Source organism: Siniperca chuatsi, linkage group LG10 (assembly GCF_020085105.1).
Source record: "Siniperca chuatsi isolate FFG_IHB_CAS linkage group LG10, ASM2008510v1, whole genome shotgun sequence".
Classification (NCBI taxonomy): domain Eukaryota; kingdom Metazoa; phylum Chordata; class Actinopteri; order Centrarchiformes; family Sinipercidae; genus Siniperca; species Siniperca chuatsi.
The window spans coordinates 6098177-6123179 of NC_058051.1; the positions used below are offsets into that span (position 1 = coordinate 6098177).

The 25003-nt window shown below is 39.2% G+C and overlaps 1 protein-coding gene across 1 annotated transcript; it reads right to left on the reverse strand.

Moving 5' to 3' along the window:
• Window positions 1-75: 75 nt before the first annotated feature.
• Window positions 76-24812, reverse strand: dennd2c (DENN/MADD domain containing 2C). Its single transcript, XM_044210934.1, has 19 exons — window positions 24500-24812; window positions 20230-21346; window positions 17966-18090; window positions 16701-16783; window positions 16346-16504; window positions 15212-15290; window positions 14875-14919; window positions 13938-14122; window positions 8411-8520; window positions 7516-7585; window positions 6776-6853; window positions 6417-6557; window positions 5783-5931; window positions 4297-4474; window positions 3955-3996; window positions 2823-2931; window positions 1963-2205; window positions 1093-1179; window positions 76-1019 (listed from the first exon to the last, which is right to left on the reverse strand). Exons 2-19 carry the CDS (start codon window positions 21126-21128, stop codon window positions 988-990), a joined length of 2814 nt encoding a protein of 937 aa, XP_044066869.1. The 5' UTR covers window positions 21129-21346; window positions 24500-24812; the 3' UTR covers window positions 76-987.
• Between the last annotated feature and the right edge of the window lie 191 nt (window positions 24813-25003).

Sequence of the window (25003 nt, forward strand, 5' to 3'; positions counted from 1 at the left end):
ACACGTGTAATCACAACCCAGTTTTCAAGACATTTGCATTATAAATACCAGTAAATAGCATGGTCACACGTTAAATACTGTCCCTGGGAACCCATTTATTTATTTAAGTATGTAGGACACATGCTTTTATACAAAAATATTCCAAATACTGTACACTGGTTCTCAACATTGTGCAAAAATGTAAAAAAAAAAAAAAATAATTATTTACAACTCCAGTTAACAAGGAAAAGGTCAAGGACAGAAGAAAAAAACAGACTTAATGTCCTCAAAATGTAAATACTAATTTTGATTGAAGGTTTAACCTGGAGCCTAAAAACTTTGAAATGTTCTCATCAGCGTTAATAAACCTCTACTTAATCTGAAATGCAAACAAATAGAAACACAGTAAACAAAAAGGTTTTTCCAGTTCGTGCTTAAACAAATGCAATGTGGAGAACGAAGTTTTACATAAAAAAAAACATGCACCGGGTTGGAACCACGGACATTATTTTCAGTTGTAAAGTACATACAAGATTGGAATGTAACATTAAAGTTGCATTTATGTAAAATGCGCACATTGTGCAGTAGAGCTAAATCTAAATGTGAAAGTCTTGCAAGTAAACATGTTTCCATTCAAGGACAAAGAGAAAATAGTTACAACCACACATGTTCAGGTTGATAACTGAGGTTAAGTAGCTGGAATGTTTTTTTGTAGTTTTCCAAAGACACAGTGCCTTGTGCTGAATGCTTCATAAAACAATGCTAGAAAAGAAACATAAAAACTGTTTCCAGTTTTCGTCCAATAAGAAGTGCACTACTCCCAGACATGCACACATGGCTATAACATGAGCCTGGTCCTCTCATATCCAAACTCTTCACCGTCGCTTTTACATCATTCATCCAGACACAAGACTCTCTTCCACATTCATTTCCTCAGCAAGTCCATCAGCACCAAGTGTTCCGTTTTTAATTACGAAGTCTTTCCAGGCCAGGGTGTTGGTCTTTTTGTCATTTAATTTGTAGGAGCTTCATCTTGTTTCCTAAAAAAAGAAACAACAATTAGCTGTTGAAAATTAATCTTTGATGATCATTTGATGATAGAGCAACACTTACCCAGTCCTTTAAGAAACTTGTTCACACCACTTGGCTCTGGCTCAGGGTACGAATCCAGATACTCCACTACTCTGACCTCAAAGAGACCTGGGAGAAAGTTGGAAATGTTGAGCCATCGAGACATATTATGTACAGCACTAGATATTCAACTTAAAATGAAAAAAGTTTAGTTTTTCTTCAAATGCAACACGATTCACTGTTCTGGTATTGGCATGCAGAGATTTATCTTCTTAACCCTGTTTTTCAAATGCCCTGCTTTTAGGTCAGTGCATGCTGTGACTCATTTAACTTAGCTCATATGTCATGTTTCATATGATTAAATTAAACACTACCATTTATCCATTTAACAAATTATGTGGAAACATCTGACTTCTTTACTCCAATTTTTATGTGAAATCTTGTCGGGATGATAATTTAATATGTTCGTCATAAACATCACAGGGTGCATTCACGCTACTCTTCAAATTGCAAATCAATATGGGCACTGGCAAATTTAGTTTTTTTATTATTATTTGAAAAGACTGAGCATTTTCCCCTTTTACTTTTGTCATATTCATAAACTTTGTTTGCACAGCATTATGGGAACATTAAAAGGTAGGGACAGTTTAGGCAGCAATAAAATCGATTCATTTAAATAAAGCTTAATCTACTCTGTCTGAACAGTGTGAAGAAATTGTTGACACCTCCAAGTTCTGTTTTGCATTTCAGAACTCATATCAGTGCATTGTAATGGAAACAGAGAAAATAGCCCCTATTAGACGATATAATTAGCTGTTTCATAAAGTCATGTAAGAAAAAAAAAAGTCCTAATATTTTTTTTTAAAGAATCAACCATTATGATTATTGGCACTGGTACATCAACACAATTACCTCTTCCTCCTCCCTTGCACAGCTCTTTGTCCTGAATGAAGCCGGCAAACATCTGAGTATCCATGAAGAGCTGCAGGAACTGGCGGACTCCACGGGAGGGGTGAGATTTGCGGAAGCTGTCGCGCTGGAGCTCCCTGCTTCCGTTGGACGACTCGACCATGTGGAGAGGATAGTGGCCCACCAGCTCCACGAAGAACCGCACAAAACCCTCCGAAACCAGAGAGCTCAGGTCAGACTGCTGACCTGGATGGGCCACATTTTGGATGAAGACAAAAGGGTTAATAACAGACTCCAAAACAGATGAATTCTACTGTGGTTTTACAGTAAGATTATCCAACAGATATATTTGTTATAAAATACTACAACAGACTTGCTACAGAGACAGAGGTAAAAGCTTTTGCTTACTTGACTTACTGACTTAATATTGAAACGTCTTTATGGTGGACAAATTGATGTATTGCAAATCATAATCTAGTAAACAACACGAATAGGTCATCAGATCATCTAATTCAGTTTCAGCTACTGAGTTAAAAAACAAAACAAACAAAAAAAAACACAATAAACTGTCTGCAGGTCATCAGTAGTGCAGGCACGTTGTGCAGCTGGCATTTGCAATTCATTTCTAAACATCCTCTGATCATAGATTTAGTACACTGACCAGAGGGAGAGCTGATGCTGCTGTGATGAAAAACAGGACCTGCAAATATTCTTTAACACTATAAACAAGAAGAAAAACGAACTTCATCTGGTGAGGATATAGCGACTGTAAGTGCTTTATAGTCAGCAACTGAAGATGCTGAAATACCTGACTGACATACAGCATCTTGTTGTTTGGCACATGTGATGTCTGTTCTACCAACCTCCACATCTGTCTCCACCCTCCTGTCTTAGGATGTCTTCCCTCTCCTCCAGGATCTGCAGCAGTGCTGCCTGCAGTTTACTGGGCAGGATGCAGTCTTCATCGCCCAGCTGTCACACATCACAGGAAAGGTCAACAGCGGTCACATGATGCCATTTACAGACACACATCTAAACTGTCTCCCACACTGAACATATATTTCTGACTTTTTTGGCCTTAGTGGTAATCATTGCCTGACTTGAACATAAATACTGTATGTACTTCTGACTGACTGAAAGTGCTGGATTTCCCATGTGTTAATCATGTTTGGCCAATCTGTTCTGATTAATTAACAGCCGTACATTTTTGTTTAAGAATAATTTTTAGTGCTGTGATGCACAAAGATAGATTTTAAATCAGGTGTACAAAAAACAAAGACCTAGTGCTGTTAAACACGAAAGGCAGTCTAAGTATTTGGGCAATGACCCATTTCAAATCCAGTGTGCTGGACTACAGAGCCAAAAGAACAGTGTTTCACTGTCTAAATACCACACCTACAGACTATAGACTACACTGTGTATGTCAAAGTTCTTTAGTCCTTTATTCAAACTTTTCAAACAATAGAAAGTTTGAACAAAAGGGCTTCATGTTACATGCTGAGGAGGGAAGCTACCAGCAATACTGAAATTACAACAGACAGCTAATGTTGGAGTGGCAAGTCAACCACTGCTTGTCCCCTTAGCTTGTAGTTAATAGAAAAAGAGACCGTACCTGAACAAAGATTAAGCTCACTAAATGAAATGTCAAATAGGAACCCAGCCAAATTAAGACAGACATAATATAAACACAACCCAAACAAAAAAACCCGAAAAAAAATAAATAAATAAATTGAATAGACTGTGTGATTACTTTTGACTGACAAACCTGCAGCTCTGAATCAGCCAAACAATTCTTGTTTGTATCACGACATGATTCTTCTCTGGGCTTACATCCTATATAGTTTAATCTCTACAGTGTTTATGGGAGTAACATAATTTTCTCTCTGTCACCCTAAAAACATTCTGCATACAAATAAGGGACAAGTGCGGGCAAAGCCATCTCTCACACTGGGTCCACACCTATCATTCCCATTATGCACTGCTATGTGTACACACCTGAATGACAAACTTGTCTGCACACAGATCCACTATGAGCACCTGGGAAGACAGTGAGATAAAAGAATGACAGTTACAGGCTTCAAGAGTTCATTATTTCGCAACAAGAGTTATAAAAAGGTGAGGTGAGCCTGAGCTACAGTCTCTTCAGGGTGTTTCTCCACCACTACTCACACACAGTGGATGCTACAGTGGATCCCTTACTTGTTCTAGATTCATTCACAATATGCAGTGAATATACAACCAAAAGATGACACTAAAACCACTATACAGAAAGGCCAGTCTATTTAAACTGCAAATTGGACAGTGATTTTAAAACATTTTAACAGAATTCTGACCGACCTCCTCAATGGGCAGCTCCAGCAGCTGTGGCAGGCAGGGTGCCAAGACCCCAATGAGGAATGGGGTGGGGGAGCAGCTAATGTCCAGCATGCTGGCTGGTAGCACAGGCACAAAGGTATGCTGCCAGGTGAAGGGGTAGAGCAGCGCCAGCACTGCATGGCCACACCGAGACAACACACTTTGGTGAACAGGGGAGGAGAGAAAAGATTCAACACAAAAACACTATTCAGTTCTCACACAGATCATACGACACAAAGATATCAATCACAGCTCCCTGAAAATTGTTTGGTCACACTATTATTATTCTTTTCCACCATATTTTCAAACTGACCAACTGTAAGAGATTTCAGCAAACAGTACTTAAATAATTCTCCCAAGACGCAAATGATGTATGCTAATACTCTCAGTTGCCTACCTGCTGTGAAATACCTCCTCCACTTCCTTTGTCAATTGGTCAATTTCTGGGGAAAAGTTTTTCTCATCTTTGGGAAACACTCTGCCAAGCTCAGCACTTTTTCCAAAGCACACACATCTTGTAGCTACTCCCTATTATCTTCTGGATTTAAAAAGAGACTAGTCTTTCATCATCATTTTTCTCAGAAGTTCTGTCTTCTCAGTATCGAACTGCTGTTATTGTACTCCTCAGCAAAAAGCCAACTCTGAATCCTGCTATTTTTGATCACTTAAAACCAATTTCTCATCTACATTTCCTCCCCAAAATCCCAACATTTAATATCCAATTAACTGCTAGATAATTGTATTTCTAATAACCTATTTAGACCACTTTGTAGCACAGAAACTGCCATACCATGCTGCTGACTCCATCGCAGCCTTTTAATTCTAATTCTAAGCACAGCATTTGACATTGCTGATAGTAAAATTTCACTTGATCAGTTTGAAAATTATGTAGCTGTGCACTCTCATGGTTTTAGACCCTAGACCCTACCTGACAAACAGGTCACAGTATATATAGCAGTTTATCCATATTGTACCTCTCCATACTTTAAGGTACTGCATTCCTCAAGGCTTGTGTTATCTTGTATTTAAAGTTACTGTCAAGTCAAGTTTGTTATCAAGTTTATTATTCAACTGTGAAATGTCCTGCTAAATAATAATAATAATAATAATTTGTTTAATGTGTTTAAGAGCTTGGACTGGGTCAGGAGCAGTTATTGTAGTGGCCCCGTAAAGCCCACTGAGACACTGTAAGTGATATTGGACTGTAGAAATAAACCTGACTTGACTTGCCATTGGGACTCTGTCGTAGCTTAGCATTGAGGCTAAGGTACACACAGATAAATGATACCGGTCCTGGGGCTGTGTGACATAATCAAGCATCAACTATAGCTGGCACACATCAAGTGGGAATCTAATTTTTAAAATAGCCTATCTCAATATTTTTTAATCGCTATGGTACATCATCCTTATATATACACACACCGATGGTTAAGTGGCCCTGCAGTATTTTGTGTTACCAGGGTAGTACCTGAGTTTGTCAGCGATTAAGATGACCCTCCTCTCAAGCAGAAGGGAGGCAAACACCTGCAGGAGTTTCCCGACACTGAGACACTGCAGCAGACTGTCAAAGTCAACGTGCTCCAGTCTGGAGTCCACTGGCCGACACAAAGTCAGTACCTGGCAAAGCAACAAGAGCACAGGCTAATTATAAATACAGTGTTAGAACTTGTAGTTGTTTACACTAGTTGTGCCACACTGACTGTTGGGTGAATGCCTGAAACCTGTATGTTAAACAAAAACAGACTCTTTAGATACATCCATATAAATGTTGCTGAAATTGTAAAGACAAATGACTGGTGGAGGATGGAGTTTAGAACTGCAGTTGTAGAAACTTAAGTTGGCGTAGAAGAAAGTAGTGATTTGGCAACATTTCCTCCTTTTTATGGGAAGGGTCATTACTGCACCTATTTTAAGTAAACGCTAATGACTAAACGGATTACTGTTGACAGCTATCCCAACATGAACCCTTCAAAGCTGAAATACCGATCCCTATTGGTTACACAGATAACCTCCCATTGTGAGTCATTCCAAGTCTGCAGAAAGGAGCAGTTAGGAGGAACAAAACTACAAATTAACATTTCCTCTTTTTGTTTCAGGGTTACCTCATTCCCAGAGCCAGGGAGGAAGCTTTTGACAGTGACTGTGCGTCCAGGGGCTGGAAACGGGGCCTCCATCACGCTACGCATAAAAGGGTAAACCAGCGCTGGGGAAATCTCCCTGCGTCTCTCCACTTCCTCCAAAATCTGGACATACAGAGCGAGACAAATCACTGTGTGTCCTGAAGAACGTACTGTAAATTTCTCTCAGCCAACTAGAAAATGGGTGGGACACAACTACATGCATTCAATTTCATTTTTGAAAAACACACCCAGGGATTGCTCAGGATTATTTTCTATTATCTTCCTATAAAGGCTTCTATCAGCAGAAACAAGGAAGCAGATGCATTGTATAGTTGCCTTACCTTTGCAAACAGGTTGAAACAGCCCAGTTTGCTGACAATACAGTGCACCTCAGGAAGCCTCTTCCCTTTTCCACTGGGCTTAAAGACACATATAGTGTGACACATATGTTATAAAGCAGTTAACAACAGAGATACATATGACAAAAAACACAAACATTTAACTAAACAGAGTACAATCAGGGCCAGAACATCAAGAGCCTATTTTCCCTTGTGTTTGTAGATTGGAAGAAAAAAAACAAATCAAGAGTCTAAAGTCTACCCTCCATCAATGTTTATGATAGCAGCCATGAGCTTATCTACCAACTAAACATTAAACTCTTCATATTAGGTTTGGGATAGCCATCTACATTAAAGATAGAATAAACACAACAAAATACAGTTAAAGAGTGCTTAACAAGACAACTACAGAATATTTACTATAATAACAAATAAAAGAAAACAGAAAAGGAAGATTTACCACATCATTTCAACCTAAAAAAGTGTGTTTTGAAAAGTGTCTTAAAAAGATCTAAAAGCAGTTCTCCTTGTGAGGCAAAAGAAAGGGGAGAATTATGAAATTCTTCTTGCTGAATGTCATTGATTCAAAAGTGGTTTATGGTCTGTGATTCACATGTAGTGATTGTCCTCAGAGATGGTGAGTAAGCACATGGCAGGCTGCCATGTCATGACACACACACACACACACACACACACACGCTCAAGTCAATGATTCAGATGCAAATGTTAACATATCCACTCACTAAAATCTTACGGCAGTAACAAAACCAGCGGCTGCCATCCTCTCCGGTCAGGACAAAGGAGAAGGTCTCACTGTAAAGACAACATCAATACACAGGAGATGATATTTAAATGACTTTGTTTTAATTGTAAAATATCCATAGTATCTTTAATAAAAATAAAAAGAGATTGAAAAATATCTTTTGGTCAATTACTTCATCATCAAAATAAATAAATAAATAAAAAACACTACAACATATAAGTGTTTTTAAGACAGTTAGGCAGTGTAAGTTGAGATCATAGCCCACATTACAACAATGAACCATACCCAGTAGAAATAAAAAGAATGCCCAATGCCCCTTAGCACTCAGAGATTTTATTTGATCAGTTCAAATTTAATTATCCCTGTGGGGAATTTAAGTTGTTGCAGCAGCAATCTATGGGTTGAAAGCTGAGGATATAAATAGGAAAAGAGGAAATGGAGGTATGAAACATAATACAATTGATAATTACGGTGCTAGAACTAAACACTGTACGTGAAAGAAAAGTTAAACATAAGACACATGAAAGTTGTATACAATGACAAAACAAAAGAAAATACCGACATGAAGGAAATTATTGGAAGATGAAAAAAAGAATACAGTATCATGTTACCATTATGCCATTGTAATGGGACATGATAGGAATGTTAGGATGCAGTTAATTCTGTATACATCTAGCATGCTATTGTGATAAAACAAGGTAGAGCTCAGTAATCTAAATCTAAAGGTCTTCAAAGACATTTAGTTCTAATGTTAAACACATTACTTCTCAAAGATCTTATGTTCATGGTAATACAGTGTACTATAAGTTCAGTTACTTTATTATTATTATTTATTATTTTTAGATAGTTATTATTACTGTAGTGCATGTGCTTACCTTGGCATGTGTGCAGAGGGCTTCCAGTCCTGTGAATCGGGGAAGCAGAACTTGGGAATGACTTTCAGCTGATCCTCAGCCTCTCTGGAGAGCCGGGATGACTTCTCAAACTGAAACAGAGGGACTCCAGTTACAACAGCAACGGTATAATGCAATAGAAATGATCTTAGTTAAGTATAAGAAAATAAGAATCTTGAGTATTTTGACATAACCACTTGTTCTAAATCACCACCAAATAACAATTAGTGTTGGAGCCATTATGTAGTTTTTTGTTTGTTTTATTTTATCCTTATCTAAAACACTAGGTGACTATATGTATACACATGCAGTTCAAGCATTTAACATAGGGTGGAGCATTAATGTAAGAAGTGCATATAGCTAAGCTCCAGGTGTGGAACTGGAGGCAAACAGTTTTTGACCGTGTCAGCGTAGCTTGCGTGCTTGAATCTGAATTTGCTGAATGGAAACGTGATTGAATATGGACAATGCTGACATCCATATGCTATGGTGAGCATGTGTATGCTGAACTGTGAATAGGTGGATCGCAGAATTCAAAGATATACAGCGCACTGGACATTGGTTTATTTTTAGCCCAAGAACACATGTCCGGAACAAGTTCACCCGTTTGCCCCTCAGTGGCTTATTTAGGTATATTAGTTTTGTTGAAAGTCACGACATTTAAGTTAAAAATTTGCTTCATTGCAACTTGCCAAGATCATTGTTCAGAATTCAACAAATGATTGATTGGACATCTTTGGATTTCTGTGTTGCGCTGTGGATCACAATAGGACTATCATGACAACAAGTGCCTGCTACCCTAGCTTCAAGGATCACAAACAGGGGGGATCCCAACTTGTATTTATAAGAGCTGTGGAGTGGTCTATCTGTGAAAGTTATTTATTGTTTATGTATTTGATTGGTGATGGATTCAGATAAGGGCACAGAATCAAGGTATTGTTAATGAGCCTGCAGCCACGGTGGAAACACAATCCAATGTGGGTGCAGCCAATAGTGAAATGGAAACACAATCTGTCAATAAATGTTCTATTAAACTAACACAAAAAACATTGATGGATAAATTGGACAAGCTGCAAAAGGCTAGGAAGTCCAAACTAAACAAAGCATCTAACCTAAAAAGGACAATTCAAGACCTAATGCAAGACAGAGAATATGAAACAGAGGTGCATGGTACTTTTGACAAATACAAAACTTGAAGCAAAGGAAACACACAAATCTCTGTCACAGTTTTTACCTCCTGAAGAAAAGTAGAAACATGAGATATGGTTCAAAGCAAAAATGTTGAGCGTCAAGTAGTCAAATGCAGACATTAAGAAACCTGATGAAAATGTGGATTGTAATGAGAGTGAACTAAAACCCAGTGACAGCATTTCAAAAGTTGAAACGTAAGAGATCAAGCTGGAAAAGTCACACCAGTTCAAGAACCAGCAAATCCAGTAAATCTTCTACTGCATGAGCATGCATTCAGGCAGAGGCAGAGAGAGCTGCACTTATAGTTCGCGCTGCAGCTTTAAAAGGAAAAGCATGCTCTGGAGGAGCAAGCAGAGTTGCTGAGAAGGATAAAGAAAAGGCTGGAGCTCGATACAGAAATGGCAGCTTCTGCTGCTAAATTAACAGTACTAACAGCCTCCAGTCACCAAGCTTTCTCCAATACACAATCAAATGGAACTGAATTTTGTACTTAGAAAAAGAAGCAAGGTTAAAGGAAACCTCTACCACTCTCAGCCTACATGCCAAAGAATATCAACCAACACCTGTGGACTCACAACAACAACAACATGACAGAGGCTATGGATCTGCTACAGGAACACTTTGGGAATAAACAAAAGATCACTGCAGCATACAGTGGTGTGAAAAAGTGTTTGCCCCCCTTCCTGATTTCTTATTTTTTTGCATGTTTGTCACACTTAAATGTTTCAGATCATCAAACAAATTTAAATATTAGTCATATTAGTCAGTTAAATATTAATATAAGATAACACAAGTAAACACAAAATGCAGTTTTTAAATGAAGGTTGTTATTATTAAGGGAAAACAAAATCCAAAATGAATCCAAAATGACAACAAAATGAAGACTTTGGAGTGGCCTAGACAAAGTCCTGACTTGAATCCTATTGAGATGCTGTGGGATGACCTTAAAAAGGCAGTTCATGCTCGAAAACCCTCCAATGTGGCTGAATTACAACAATTGCAAACTGCAAAGACGAGTGGGCCAAAATTCCTCCACAGTGCTATAAAAGACTCATTGCAAGTTATCACAAACGCTTGATTGCAGTTGTTGCTGCTAAGGGTGGCCCAACCAGTTATGAGGTTTAGGGGGCAATCACTGTTTCACACAGGGCCATGTAGGTTTGGGTTGTGTTTTCCCTTAACAATAACAACAACCTTCATTTCAAAACTGCATTTTGTTTTTACTTGTGTTATCTTTGACTAATATTTAAATTTGTTTGATGATCTGAAACATTTAAGTGTGACAAACATGCAAAAAATAAGAAATCAAGGGGGCAAACACTTTTTCACACCACTGTAGATAGAGAAAGCCCTCGGCTTGCCAGTAGTGAAGCCTGAGGATGTCAAATCTCTTCAAGCCGATGCACTCTTTTTGCGCAAGTGTTGCAATGCTATGGATGATCTACAATACACGAGATAACTGGAAATGCCAGCAAATATGAGAACGGTGATTCTGAAGCTTCCATACAAGCTAAGAGAAAAACGGAGAGTCTCTACATGTGAGATACTGGAAAGATTCAATCACAGGGCACAGTTCATTGATATTGTCACATTCATCGAGCGTCAAGTCAAAACAGTGTCTGACCCAGTCTTTGGGGACATTCAGAATACACAACTCTGTACAGTAAGCAAAAATGTTAACAGGATTAAATCACAATTGAAGCCAAGATTCAAAGGAATCAGTTTTGCAACTACTGTTACTACCATTGAAACCCCTACATTTGAAGAATCCAGAAAGTCTAACCAGGTTCAACGGCAAAGTAATCCATCAGCAAAAACACCAGTTTTTGTATGTGTTGCTCTCAAAGGCACACACTGGAGCACTGTTCACAATTAAAGGAGAAGACACACAGGGACAAGATTAACTTTCTGAAGGAGAAAGGAGTCTGTTTTGACTGTGGAGATGAGTTCTGAGGAAAATCTCTCAACAGTCAACTTCTACAAGGCCCTTACTCACAAGTTCTTTGTTAGTAGTCCTCACACAATTTACACATGAACCTGTGGCATTGATGGCTGATGTTCAAGCCATATTCCATCAAAGGAGGAACAGAAAGATTTGGAATGGATTTTCTTCTGTTCTTGTGGTGGCCTGAAGGCGACTGAAAGCAAGAACTTGTGGAATACAGGATGATTGGGCATCTGTTCGGGGCAGTGTCTTCACCCAGTTGTGCTTGTTTTGCACTCCAGAAGACTGCAGAAGATAACCAGAATAGTTTCCCTGCTGAGGTAAATTGACAAAGTCAATATAAACTTTTACATGGACGACTGTCTTAAGAGCTTGCCGTCTGAGGAGGTCAGGAATTTTACAACTGTTTGTGATAAGGGAGGCTTCCAGTTGACAAAATGGATTATTAACTATCCATTCCAGAAGAGCACAGATCTAAGAACCTGCATGAGTTGGGTCCAAGATGGCACTCAAGGAACATCCCCATACTGGAGCTGTGGTCAGCTCAGTTTATGATCCTTTGGGATTTCTTGCGCCACTCACACTTCTAGCTAAGCTCATACTACAGGATCTTTGTAGGAGGAGCTATGAATGGGATGATCAGATTCCCCCAACTCTCCAACAGCAGTGGATCAAATGGTTGAGAGACCTGAAAAGAATGACAACATTCAAGGTTGATAGATGCCTCAAGCTGACAGATTTTGGACAACTCATTCAATATCCATAATTTGTTTTACTCAGTAGGAAAGGGTCCACGATGAATTTGCTGTGTTATGATCTGGTAAATGTGAAGTGAAAAAGGATAGCACTATCTACAAACTGGACACCATTTTGGAAGATTCATAGATTGCTTAGAGTAGGAGGGATATTGAGTAAGGCAGCCATGCCTGAGGAGACAAAACATCCAGTCATCCTATGCAAAGACCAACATGTATCCACTCTAATACTAAAGTACATTCACAAACAGGTGGGCCATGGTGGAAGAAACCACGTTCTCTCCAGATTGCGGAGAAAATATTGGATTACCAGTGCTAATGCAGCAACAAGAAAGATCCTGTCCAACTGTGGTTTTAGCAGGCGCCATAATGGGAATTTGGGTGAACAAAAAATTTAACCAACTTTATTGGTGCTGAAAGGGAGTTGAGGGAGGCTCTTACTGCTTTAAATCACAGCAAAATACAAGAAACTTTTCTACAGGAAAGAATATAGTGGAGCTTCAACCCACCAACAGCTTCTCATCATGGAGGTGTATGGGAGCGGATCATAAGGATGGCTAGATGGAAACTAACATCAGTTTCACATCATCAAACCTGAATGACTAGGGATTCCATACAGTTCTGTGTGAAGTTGAAGCCATTTTAAATGTCCGCCCCATCTCAAAGTTATCTGGAGATCCCAATGATCTAGAAGCTCTCACACCCAATCACCTGCTCACAAGGAAAAGAAAACCAGTCTTACCAACTGGACTATTTGAGAAGACTGATCCCTACATCAAAAAGAGTTGGAGGCAAGGACAGTATATCTCCTCCCTTTTTTGGAAACAGAATACTTGCTTTTGCTACAGGAGTGTCAAAGATGGAGTAAAAAGAGACAAAGTTTTATTTGTCTGGAGACACTGTACTTGTTGCAGATGCTACAGCTCCACCTAGTTCCTGGTTACTCAGAAGAGTTATAGAAAGCTAGAGACTTATCTAGACAGGAAAGGACTGATGCGTTTTGCACAAGTGCAAACCAAGACCAGTACACTGCATAGGCCAGTGACCAAACTTTGTCTTCTTCAAGAAGCTGCAACATAAGTTATAATTGGACAGTCATTACTGGTGACCTCTGACCCAAAAAGGATTTTTTTTTGTTTGTTTGTTTTGTTGATTCATTTTCACATGGATTTATTGGCTCCATTATATAAATATGTATGTGTTATCTAAAACACCAGGATCAGGTGTGTGGAACTGGAAGTGGCTTATTTAGGTGTATTGGTTTTGTCGAAAGTCACTACAATTAGTATAAAGGTGCCTAAGACACCTAAAAATGGCCAAATTTAACATGACGACAACATGAAAATATTATAAAGTCACTAAAATATGAATAAAAATTCATATAGAAAAACAAAACACAACAACTTACTTTCATGAAAGCTCTTGACTTATGTAGTTGGGAAAGTTCACTTTAAAAGGACTCCTCATCACGTAAGATAAGAATCATCTTACTTTATATTTTGGACAGGACATTGTCCTAATCACACAGAATACCATTCAGTTAAAGCACTATGATCAAAGTACAGTTATGTTCTTTGCCTAGAAGAAGGGTGGGGTTGTGTTAAAGGCTTCTTCTAACCATTTTGGGGAACTGCTGCGTGATTTCAGGGCAGTAGGTGTTTCCTGGGGTGCCTTTTCTCAGTGACACCACCACGAAGATCTGGAAAAGCTGCTGCTGCTGCAGATGGATCAGGTCTTTCTCCAGGGTGCGGTAGCCTGGCCGGCGTTTCAGTGTAGATTGGATGTAAACTGATCTCCTGGAGCCTAATGGACAACACACAATGAGACTGTATGGTAATGCTTGTTCTGGGAGATATCCCATAAAGAACACCAGAGCAATATGAGGCATTATAAATATCAATATACAGCAATTGTGAAGTTAACTCTGATTACACGCGAATCAATGGTCATGGATAAGTGGTAGTCTGTGTCTCACGGTTGTGGTATTATTACAAAGTTAAAACAACATTTCCCATTTACCTCATTGTTAATGAGGATGTTGCTTGGATGTGACTTTGTTTTATTTGACTTTTCTGAGGAGGCTAAACAGAAGCCAAAGTTGCCAAGTGTGGCTTTAGGGATGGCAATGTCTGTCGGTCGACCACTTTGGTCCGACTGATATATCTTGACAAATAGTATATTAGAGGGATTTCCATAAAATCTTGTACAGACATTCATGTTCCTCAGAGGATGAAATGTAATAACTTTGGTGATCCTTTTTAATCAAGTGCCATCATCAGTTCAAAGTTTCATTCTGTCCAATACTTTGTTTATGGCCAAATAAAACTAATGATATGCAGTCAAGTCAACATCTTCCAATTGCTTGTTTTGTCTAAAATCCAAATTTAAAATGTTATAAAATTCTGAGAACCCTGAAACCAGTGAGAGCTTGGCGTTTTTGACTGATTGATTGAAACTAGGATTTTGTACTCCATACAATATGTACCTCTAAACATTAACATGAAAACCAGACTTAACATAAAGGAACATTAGAGACATTAACTTTATGGTGATACCTTTGGTGCTGTCCTCAGGATCGCTCTCTGTCCCGCTAGTCTCCTCTGTTGATGTGAGTTAGAGGAGGGAGAGATTAGGGAGAAGCAGAGGGAAGGAAAAGACTTGAGAAGCCATAATCAAATGCAGACAGTCAGCCTTTGTTTCATAATCAGCTGCTTTGCCTACTGCAGCTGGCCTTGTGTGTACCATCAAATGCTGGGTATTTCCACCAAGAAGCTCAACTTAATCTTATTGAAGTGTTGATGTGGGTGACATTTGGGCATCTGTTATAGTCTATGTGGGTGTGTGTGTGTGTGTGTGTGTGTGTGTGTGTGTGTGTGTGTGTGTGTATGTTACCTTGCACTGAAATTCCCTGGTTCTTTACTCTCTTCCTCCCTCGCTTGTCGTCAAAGATGGTCTCAATCTTGTTGACGTACTTTGTAGTAGAACACACACACACACACACACACACACACACACACACACACACACACAGGTACTTGTCAGCCCCATAATTTCAAAGCCATTATAAAATCATGATTGCAGGGAATCATGATATAACAGCCACTAAGTACATAATTATATTGCAGATTTTCAGCATTTTTTACCCTACATTCCGGCATTCTACTGTTAATGCCCCGAAAGAACACACATATTTGATAGTGGACTCAAGTCAACTAAGGCCCTACATTAATATACAGAGTTAGGCTCAGCACAGAAACAGGCACATACAGGAAGCTGAAACTTATCTTTATGAGGACACACAAAGCCCTGCCAGTTGAGGAGGCAAACTTGTATGACAGTGTATGGAAAGAAACTAAAATGACCCCTTCAAGACAATGATACTGTTGTTAAGCAGAAAAATACATCATGTGTTATTATGTCTATGCCCATTTTAAACTATTAACATTAAACATAAGACAAAATGTGGTCTAAAAAAGAGTTTAAGGACAACTAGTTAACTAAATGTTATGTTTTACTATGTAAGCTATTTATTCTAAACTTGGTTGATCTCTTTATTTTCCATGATGTCACTTGTAAATAAAGACATCTTGTTAAAATACCATCCAAAAATAAACTTGATTGGCATTTGTCAAACCTGCTAATAAAAGTACAATGTAGTCATCACCTTTACAGATATATGTCAATATGTCTGTTTTATTACTGTACCTTATTGTTAAAGTTCCTCTCTGTCCACACTCTTTCCACTGCCATGAGTCGTATGTTCAAATTCATGTGTTCTGTCTGAATTCTCATGAGCATACATACATGTTGCTCTACCACTATCTATTTCTTTCAGTGTCCTCTCCTTCCTGCTCAACAAGTCACCGCCCTCTTCTTTTCTTTCCAGCATAACATGTGATTTATCATTCAACAGAGTACATACCACTTTGTTGGTCTACCATATGGCTATAAAACATCTCAGTTAACCATTGCATCCAAATAACAATGGTTTGTGAAAACTATTGACAAGACCCATTTATCATTTACCTGAGGTGTCCTCTGTGTTTTTTGAATGCTTGTGCGCAGGGGTGTAGCTGGTTTGGGAGTATCTACAAGGGTTGAGGATTTGGATGATGTTGATGCTTGGAACCTCTTCCTCTCCATTTTGCCAGCATAGCCTTGCAACGTTTGGGGTTTAGGAGGAAGCTGGAAGACAAGAACTGCGGAGTTATCACTTGGTTTTAGGTAATTACATGGTATCAAACTACAATACTTCCTTCTTCCTTCCTTAGAATCTCAGGTTAGGCAGTGATAATTTGATACACCGATACACAATGATAATGATAATGAAAAATACTTTTGTACTGCAAAAAGGGGACATAAATGGAATATCTTCCATTACCTTTGGGATGTGAGGCCTTCCAATAGGGAGACACATGGGAGATAGCTTGACATCGTCATAGGGGTTATCTCTGGTGACTTCACCTGGGGGAAGACAGAGTGATGGGAAAGATAAGACGAGCAGACTGGATGTTTTACCAGTGATTTTCACACCACCAAATGCTTGCTTTCAAGAAGGTACTTTAAAAGACCAGTTGCAAACCTACAAATTGCCCAATAATTCCTAATAATTTCCATGGCCACATCATTGACTATGGATACAGATAGGGCTGCAACTAACGATTATTTTCATAATTGATTAATCTGTAAATTTTTATAATTGTTTTGTCTATAAAATGTCAGAAAATAGTGAAAATTGCTTGTTTTATTTGACCAACAGTCCAAAACTCAAAGATATTCAGTTTAATATCAGATATGACAAAGAAAAGCAGCAAATTCTCACATGTGAGAAGCTGCAACCAGATAATTTTGGGCATTTTTGCTTGAAAAATTACTACACTGAAAGGTGAGCATAAATGACTTCAATTCATTTTAGAAAGGATGTAACATTTCGGACACACATTCAAGTCTGGCTGAAGACCTCTGTTGCATGTAATTCCCCATCTTTCCCTCCCATTTCCATTATAATAAAAAGGCATAAAAACACCCCGAATTATTTTGTATTACCTTTATCCATGACTGTTAATTTGTACATTTGAACAAAAGTAGCCGTTCATGGCTAAAATAAATGAAAATGCACACTTATGCACCTGTAACTAAAACCTGTAACATATTGTGTATAATATCATAAGTCTCACTACCCCTTGAATAATCCTGATTCCTTGACTTTAGAAGTCATCCAATCTGCTGTCTGTTGCCATCTTGATTATTACTCTCAAAATATCACAATTTTCCAGAAACTGTAAGATCTGTGTGAAACCAGAAGTGGGAAACAGGCCTCTTTTGTAGGCATATTCAATGATTTTTCCTGATCAGTTCACTTGTCACTGTACAGCATCGCTTTTTAACAGGCTCTGTTAATGCAATATAATACGTTTTAAATGGGGCATTTAGGTATCGGAATCGTACATTCAACCAATGACATACACCCAACAGTCTTTATGACTTTCTGTCTTTGTCTTTTTAACAAAACCAGTGCTAAGTTAAGCGGTTTAAAATAAACAACAGCCAGTCAGTCAGTGTAATGATCAAAAGCTCTAGAAGTTAATTCACAATCTGCTCCACAATGTCTTCTTCAGTTTATATGACACAGGAAGTTCGACTTACAAACGATGTCCTCGTAAATATTGTCATCAGAGTAGGCATGGTAAAGGCCTGAGTTGCTGGCCTGGTCTCCCAGTGTGTCTTGCTTGGCCGTCAGACGCGCCGCATCCTCGTACTCAAAAGACTTCCTGTGGCAGGGAGGAGAAGGGAAGGCAGTGAAAAAGAGGGGCCTGGCTGCTGTCCTAAAGATAACCACCATACTTTTGTTTACTCAATTGTCTTATGTGCAGCCAGCTCCCACCACAAAATTCCTTTTGTTGATATCAAACTCTGTCTCAGCAAGACAGAGAGAGTGTGATAAATTGTGATGAAAGGAAATGACTGAGCATATGGTACAAAACAAGGAAAAAAAAGAGTAGGACCGGATTTAGACAGAGATAGCAGTTGGCAATATGACAATGTCAGCTGTCATAGTAAAAATTAGGTCACTGTGCAACTTTCCTTGCAAAGCTTTAAAATATAGATACAACTTCATTTAGTTACAGTTGATTTACTATCAGCTAGGTCTGTTTACAAGTTCAGTGCAAGTTTTATGTGGTCACATTATTTTACATGTACTTGATTTAATTCGTTTTGTAATGCACACAATATTCCAGTAAGAAAATAGTCAATCTGGCTCAGTGCTGAAACAGAGACTGTTACATGATTCAAGTTCAGTGAGATTTAATACCTAGCCCCATGGAGGTATTTCAAAATGTACAAGAATGAATGACAACTAATGGCTTCCTCTGAAGTTGGTAAACAAGGAGCCCTGTACAACTATGCTAACTGTGTCCAGATATGAAGAAGAGTGTAGGTGAGAGACAAGTTATTAATTAAACAATGCAAAATTTGATTACACTGCCAACTTAAGTATACTGGTAATGGCAATATTGTACCACAATTAGAGGGTTTAAAGGTCTGTCTTTACAGTATTTAGAAGCACAGTTAACACAATATAACTTAAAGCAAGTACACCTTTAGCTAAAAAACAGGAGCTGTGACCACAAGTCGCAATTACAGGATAATGGCACATAGACTTTCCCCTTCATTTCCCAGGATTCTCTTGAGTCAGTTGCTTTTTTGGGGGTGGGTTTTGGGCAGCTTGTGATAATTTGGGCTACTTTTTGTACCATTTGGGCAGTTTCCCCCAATGAAAAGTTAGGCTATATTCCAGTAAACCGGGCCCTCCTCTCCTCCGAGTAGTATGATTGAGATAGAGTTCAATAGGCTCGACACGATGACTGCTAACGGATGACCAAGAAAAAAACAAATGTCATTTCAGTTTATTACAACTAGGCTGATTTTTTTTCTCTATTCAAATTCTCATCATCATGTGATAAAAGACTTGTAAAAGCTTTCATCTGACTTTTAACAAGTAATGCAACGTTATCCAAAAGACTTAGTGGAGATCATTTTTGTTATTTCAACCTTAGTTTTGGGTTTGTGTAAGTACACTAATACTGCATTTTTAATCAGTTTTCTTCTTGCACTCATATTGAGATACATGGCATGAGGCTCCTTCCCAGCGTAATTTTAAAGCAGACCTCATATAAATATACACCCAGTTTATTAGGTACAGCTAGTTAAAACGAATACAGTCTAATACAACAGTCCTGCAATAAATCCCACTTTGTGAAGGTTGTAATGTTTTGTTGAAAACATTTTGGAGAATGTAGTTTGTGGTGCTGTTGAACTGTATTGTGTTATACTGACAGGTGTTTCTATTATTGTGGCCACTCCATTTATATCAGTGAGGGTATGCTACATAATAGAAACACAGTTAAAGAGAACTGCATTATTAGAAGTCATGTCACCTAATTAGTCCTGAGCTGAATGTGTATATGGGTTACAGTTATGTCTTGCTTTGCTTAGCCTTGAGTGAATGACTGAGTGGGTGTAAGAGTGTGTGTGCGTGCCTGTAGATGATGACCTGGGACCCCTGGCTGCTAAGGAACTAGGCCACATCCAGAAAATACAGAACAGTGTTGCCAGATATCATGTGACATCATACCTGGACCCTAGCCAGCAACTACACTGAGTACCCTCCCCAAAACCGGCCTAAAAAACACTCTGCTGATATTCAGTAAACACCATAATGTGTTTTAGACTCTCCAAAGCAGAGAACAGTCTTAATGTGCATTTTTACTAAATACGAGTTTCCTTATTCTATCAGCCAGAACTGTTTTCTTCAGAAACATGATTCAGATCAAATAAAGCACTGCAAGAAATTGCATTCCCTTTCAATTCAAAGTTATTTGTGCTCTGCTTTTAGTTCATTGACTCACCTGTTCTTTTTATGCCTTGAAAGCCCATTAGTCTTTGCAACCGGACATGGAGGAGGTGGAAAGTTAGGTGGGTGAGCTACCCTCCTACTCCTCACGTTGGAGTGGTTGTTATGAGGGGATCTGCTGTCCCATCGGATTGTGTGCTCTGTGTTGTTGGCTCCCCGATACTTGAATGTCCGCTGAGGTTTGGGAGGAGGCTGAGCTTCACCTGAAGACTCCCTGCCTTTCTCCCAGAGCAGTCTGTCCCCCTCAAGCTTATGCCAGAAACCCCTTGAAGTGTAGAAGTTTCCAGCTGGCATGTTATCTTCTTGGTCATCAGTTGATAGAGGTAGAGGTTTAGAAATGACTTCAACATCCAAGATGCGATCTGTTTTTTGGTCGCCATTGGCAGTGAAGATTTGTTTACCTGTAGAGTTAGCAGAATAAGCCTCCACTTTGGGAGACGCAAATATTTGCGCTGCAAGTGGTTTATTTCCTGGGGTTGTGGTTGAAAATTCAGTGGAACAATTCTGCAGAGGTTCTGACTTCCTACCAACCACACTATGTCCAGCTTGTGCTGGGCATTCCCGAAAATCTAAACCAAAGCTCTTAGCTTTTGAGAGGTTGGCTTTTGCGTGAAGCCCCCCTCTCGATCCATCGTTGGAACATCCGTTGCCCAGGACATCTCCAGACAGAGTTTGGGATACAGTCGGAGAGTGTGCTTTCATCCCGGCATCCTGGCTGCTGCCCTGCTGACTGCGACCTTCCCACTGGGAGATCTTCTCCCTGATGTTAATGCCTTGCTCGTGAGAAGGGGGCCTCCCTGACTGATGGCCCTGCAAAGCCACGGTGGCCCCTTTCTGCAGGTGATCAACCTCACCACCCCCTCGCCTGCCCTGCTCCAGCCTCAGAGCCAGCATGTTGAGAGGGGGCTCACCCTCAGTTCTCCATTGGTGAATGCATCACGGATTTCCTCACAAGGACGGACAGGAAAAACCACGTAATCTGTTGTCAATTAATCCAGAAATGATAAGTAAAAACAGGAGCACCACAAGGTTTATGGTTCTAACTGTTCCTTTATGTCTTTATGTGTCTTCTTGTGCTAGTAGAGAGTCATTTCCCCCCTTTTGTAAACAACCTAAAAAGAAGACAAGACACAAAAATGACTCATCAATCACTGCACTTAAAAACAAGACCAGACAGCACACCGCAGGGTCAAAGGGATACTGAGGCAACACAGGGGGACACAGTTACTTTTGAAACAGCACACATCTGAAGCAGTCTACAACTTGTAGGCAGCGACAGAGAGAAGGTCATGAAGGACAGGCTCCTGACAAGGTCGGTTTCCAAAAAATAATCCAGTAAGAATAAGGAAAAACAGTGACAGGAGCAGCGTTACCGCAGATTGCTGCTGCAGTGTGTCTGTGTCTTGAGCTGCCCCAACCCTCCTATAGCCCCAATGGAATTAAGTCTTCTATGTAGCTGTTGTCCTTAACCGCATAGCTGACAAAATACGAAATGACAATAATACAGCAAAGCATTAAATCGAATTTAGTGTTCTTGCAAAGCTTACTGGGAAGAATGCGCATTTTAAGTGATTTCAAAGCGCTTTAGAGGAAAGACAACACATTAATCTAAAGGCATACATAAAGAGCCAGGGACAATTGATTGAAAATATTTTAACCACACTTATCTATGCAGTGGATAAAAATCTCCTCAAATGGTTGAGCTATTTATCAGATGCAAGATGAAAACATACTGGACTATAGACTCTGATTAACAGATGCCTTTGTGCTTGGATTAGAATATGTATGGAATAAAGCTGTAATATATGGTCTTGCTCAGTCTCATCAAATGCTATCAAACACTGAGACTTGATGTAAACTTCTGCAGCGGCATCCACCCTGACTCATACTCCCAGAGTCGACATCAATGCGGTCACTGTACACTCTTGTACAGCAGCTCTTGGTTTGCTGGAACCAAACCATTTGGACACGTTGCACATGAGGACCGAGGCTGAGAGAATGTGGAGAACGGGAGACATGGTAAAATTCCACTGCACAGTTCAATCATGATCATAATAACTCTACGAACTGCATTCCTGCAGAGCTGCACAAGAGGGGGGTCGGGGAATAAATTTAACTAGAGACAGTCAGTCGGTCAGTCAGTCTTGCAAGTGACGCCTTTGTTTGGTTTGACCTAAATCAAATGTATGTGTGCACTGGAATGCTGCTCGATCATTACCAGACCATGCAATGACAATGCGACTCCCAAACTGACCCACTTGCGCTATTTGTCTGTGTGCGGTATGTTGTACAGGAAGGCATGAGTTGCGTTTCCTGAGCTGCAGGAAGAAGGATCAGCAGACTGTCCATAATTATGGTGTAGGGAGATTTTCACCCAGTTGCAACCACTGATTTGAGCTATGTTTAGATTATCTACATTCAATCTCTGTGATGGTAATCAAACATTGTCTTTGAAACACAGTAACAGTAACTCCAGAAATATACCAGCTACTAGTTGGTTACAGTAACATTTGCAAACACGTCTAAAACTGTCAGCTCCACCTATTCCATGGCATACAGTTAAAATAAAATATTTTTACTGCCAGTGAGGCAAACTGTGAGGTGCTGTGATATCAAGTGACAAAGCCAGAGGGTGAGTGAAAATGAACTTCACTGATGTTTATAAGGCTATCAACTCTGCAGAAAGGTATCCTTGTATTTTCTAGTGAAACTCACTGACTGATCTATGTAGAAACCAGACAGGGGACCCGTGAAGCTGAAGTACCCCGTCATCACTTGGCAGCTAAATTAAACCTAATTGCACCTTCAAAACCACCACAAAATGCCCTCCCAAAGAAGTGCAGCATGACACAACATGCTGTAGGTGAGGTATTGTACGACTGTGGTTCACCATCAACACTGACAGATAAAGCTATAATAAAAGAAAAATGTGGGTTTGCTAAATGCCAGCATGAAAGGACATACCAAGATTAACTGCCTTAAAATGACTGATCCATCACCAGCCACCAGAACAACTTGAGTGCATCCAGACATTTTGACAGCGCCAGTGCAAGAGTGATAGTCCACATCAACCTGACAAGTTCCATCATTTGGTGTCATTTGTTGTAAATGGTTGCGAATACCCCTATGCTGAAAATGTCTCCCAAGTTCTCTCATAAACTCAGACCAATACAGCTATAATATAAAGACATTTGAATTAATTTTGTGGTAAACTGAAGAGCTTTAGCACAAAATGAAAACAATTCATTAATAGTGCTCCTGGTGTTGATTTCACCCTTTTCTCTGAGAGGATTAACATGGTAGAGTATACACCCCAGATACTTTCAGTTGTAGTCAGTTATTCATTAACTCAGCTGTTTTTCCTAAATTTGGTAACAGCTGTAGAAGAATTCCATAAAGCAGCTATCCTCTCTGCATTAAGGTCCAATGACCTTAGCTAACTCTGGTTCCTCCTGGAACTGCTGTTTAACGTGTGTAGATAATCAATTACCTGACTGCAGTAAAATGGGGAGAGATGCAGGAGGAGAGAAAAAAATGCTACAGTAAGTCCCCATGTTCTTTGTTACATCTTGCCAAACTCCCTTAAAAGCTATAAGAATATAAGAATTTCCTCCTTATTGCAAAGCCTCACTTGCATAGAAATTAAACTCAGTCACTCCTCTGATTCATTAATTACTACTCTGTAATTTGGCCTTAACAAAAGGCCGAAATAACCTAAAGTAGTTCATTGGTTTAACGTTACGCTGCTCGCTTTCAACCACCAGGTTAAATATCTTGAGTTGTCTGTTGGAAGTGCGATTCAGGAATAACGTTGTCGTTACCTCTGAAGGTCTATATTGTACTAAAAAGCGCTGTTTAAATTATTAGAGGGATGCCGAACTGAACTGAGCTTATTGACACAGAAATATTCTTGATACTGATATTAAAATATAACTATGTTTGTCGATAATGAAGTCAGTTTTAACTCGCCATATTTTCAATACAGTTCAGCGTTGACTTTTCACTGTATGGAAAAAACCGCAAGTATTGGAAAAACCTAGCTGAGCTAACTTACACATTTTTACGGACAGCAACTGGGTTATGTTAATGTTAAAATCACTGAATGCAACAAAACAAAACGGCTCTTACATTAACTAAGTTAATTTAGTTAGCTTGCGTTAACTTAACGTTAGAAGGGAAACACTAACGTTAGTCAGAGAAGTTGTGTGATATTAGAACAAAATGCCACATGGGAAAATACATAAACTACATGTCTCGTGACTTACCCCTCGTTGTTTAAAATTATGAGCAAAACTCATGTTCTTTTCTCATTTTCCTTTCGATAAAACACAAATAAAATCCGAGTCCACTCGCTCGCGGTTAGCAGTCTGAATAAGTTCAGGTTAACGTTGGACTCCACAGCCAGTTATTGGCAACTTCTTAGAAAACAAACTTCTATGAGGCATAAAAACGTGTCCCCTATATTAATAACTATACACAACAACAAAGAAAGTGGCCATAGACTACAGAAAACTAAAGCAGAACACTCCTCGCCCTCCTTCTCTGGACAATCAGTGTCAAGCCATCCAGAAAATATATGAGTTCCGGTTTCAACTTCCAAAATAAAATGCTTTATTTATTTTTAAATAAAGATACAAGTTTGATGAATACCCTTCAGAAAGCCTATCACTGATCTGCAGCTACTCAGGAATATATATGAAGCTGATTTTTGTATGTTTGAAGCCCTTGAGCTAAAATAAAACCCTTAATCCGTAGTTTTCTCAACTTTC

Excerpts from the sequence above, each read along its gene's own strand:
- dennd2c (XM_044210934.1), bottom strand. The coding sequence starts at position 21,128 with ATGCTGGCTCTGAGGCTGGAGCAGGGCAGGCGAGGGGGTGGTGAGGTT. Across the intron at positions 15,291-16,345 it reads AAACACAGAGGACACCTCAG|TACGTCAACAAGATTGAGAC; the intron begins GTAAATGATAAA and ends TCTACTACAAAG. Across the intron at positions 4,475-5,782 it reads TTAATCGCTGACAAACTCAG|TGTGTTGTCTCGGTGTGGCC; the intron begins GTACTACCCTGG and ends TGTTCACCAAAG.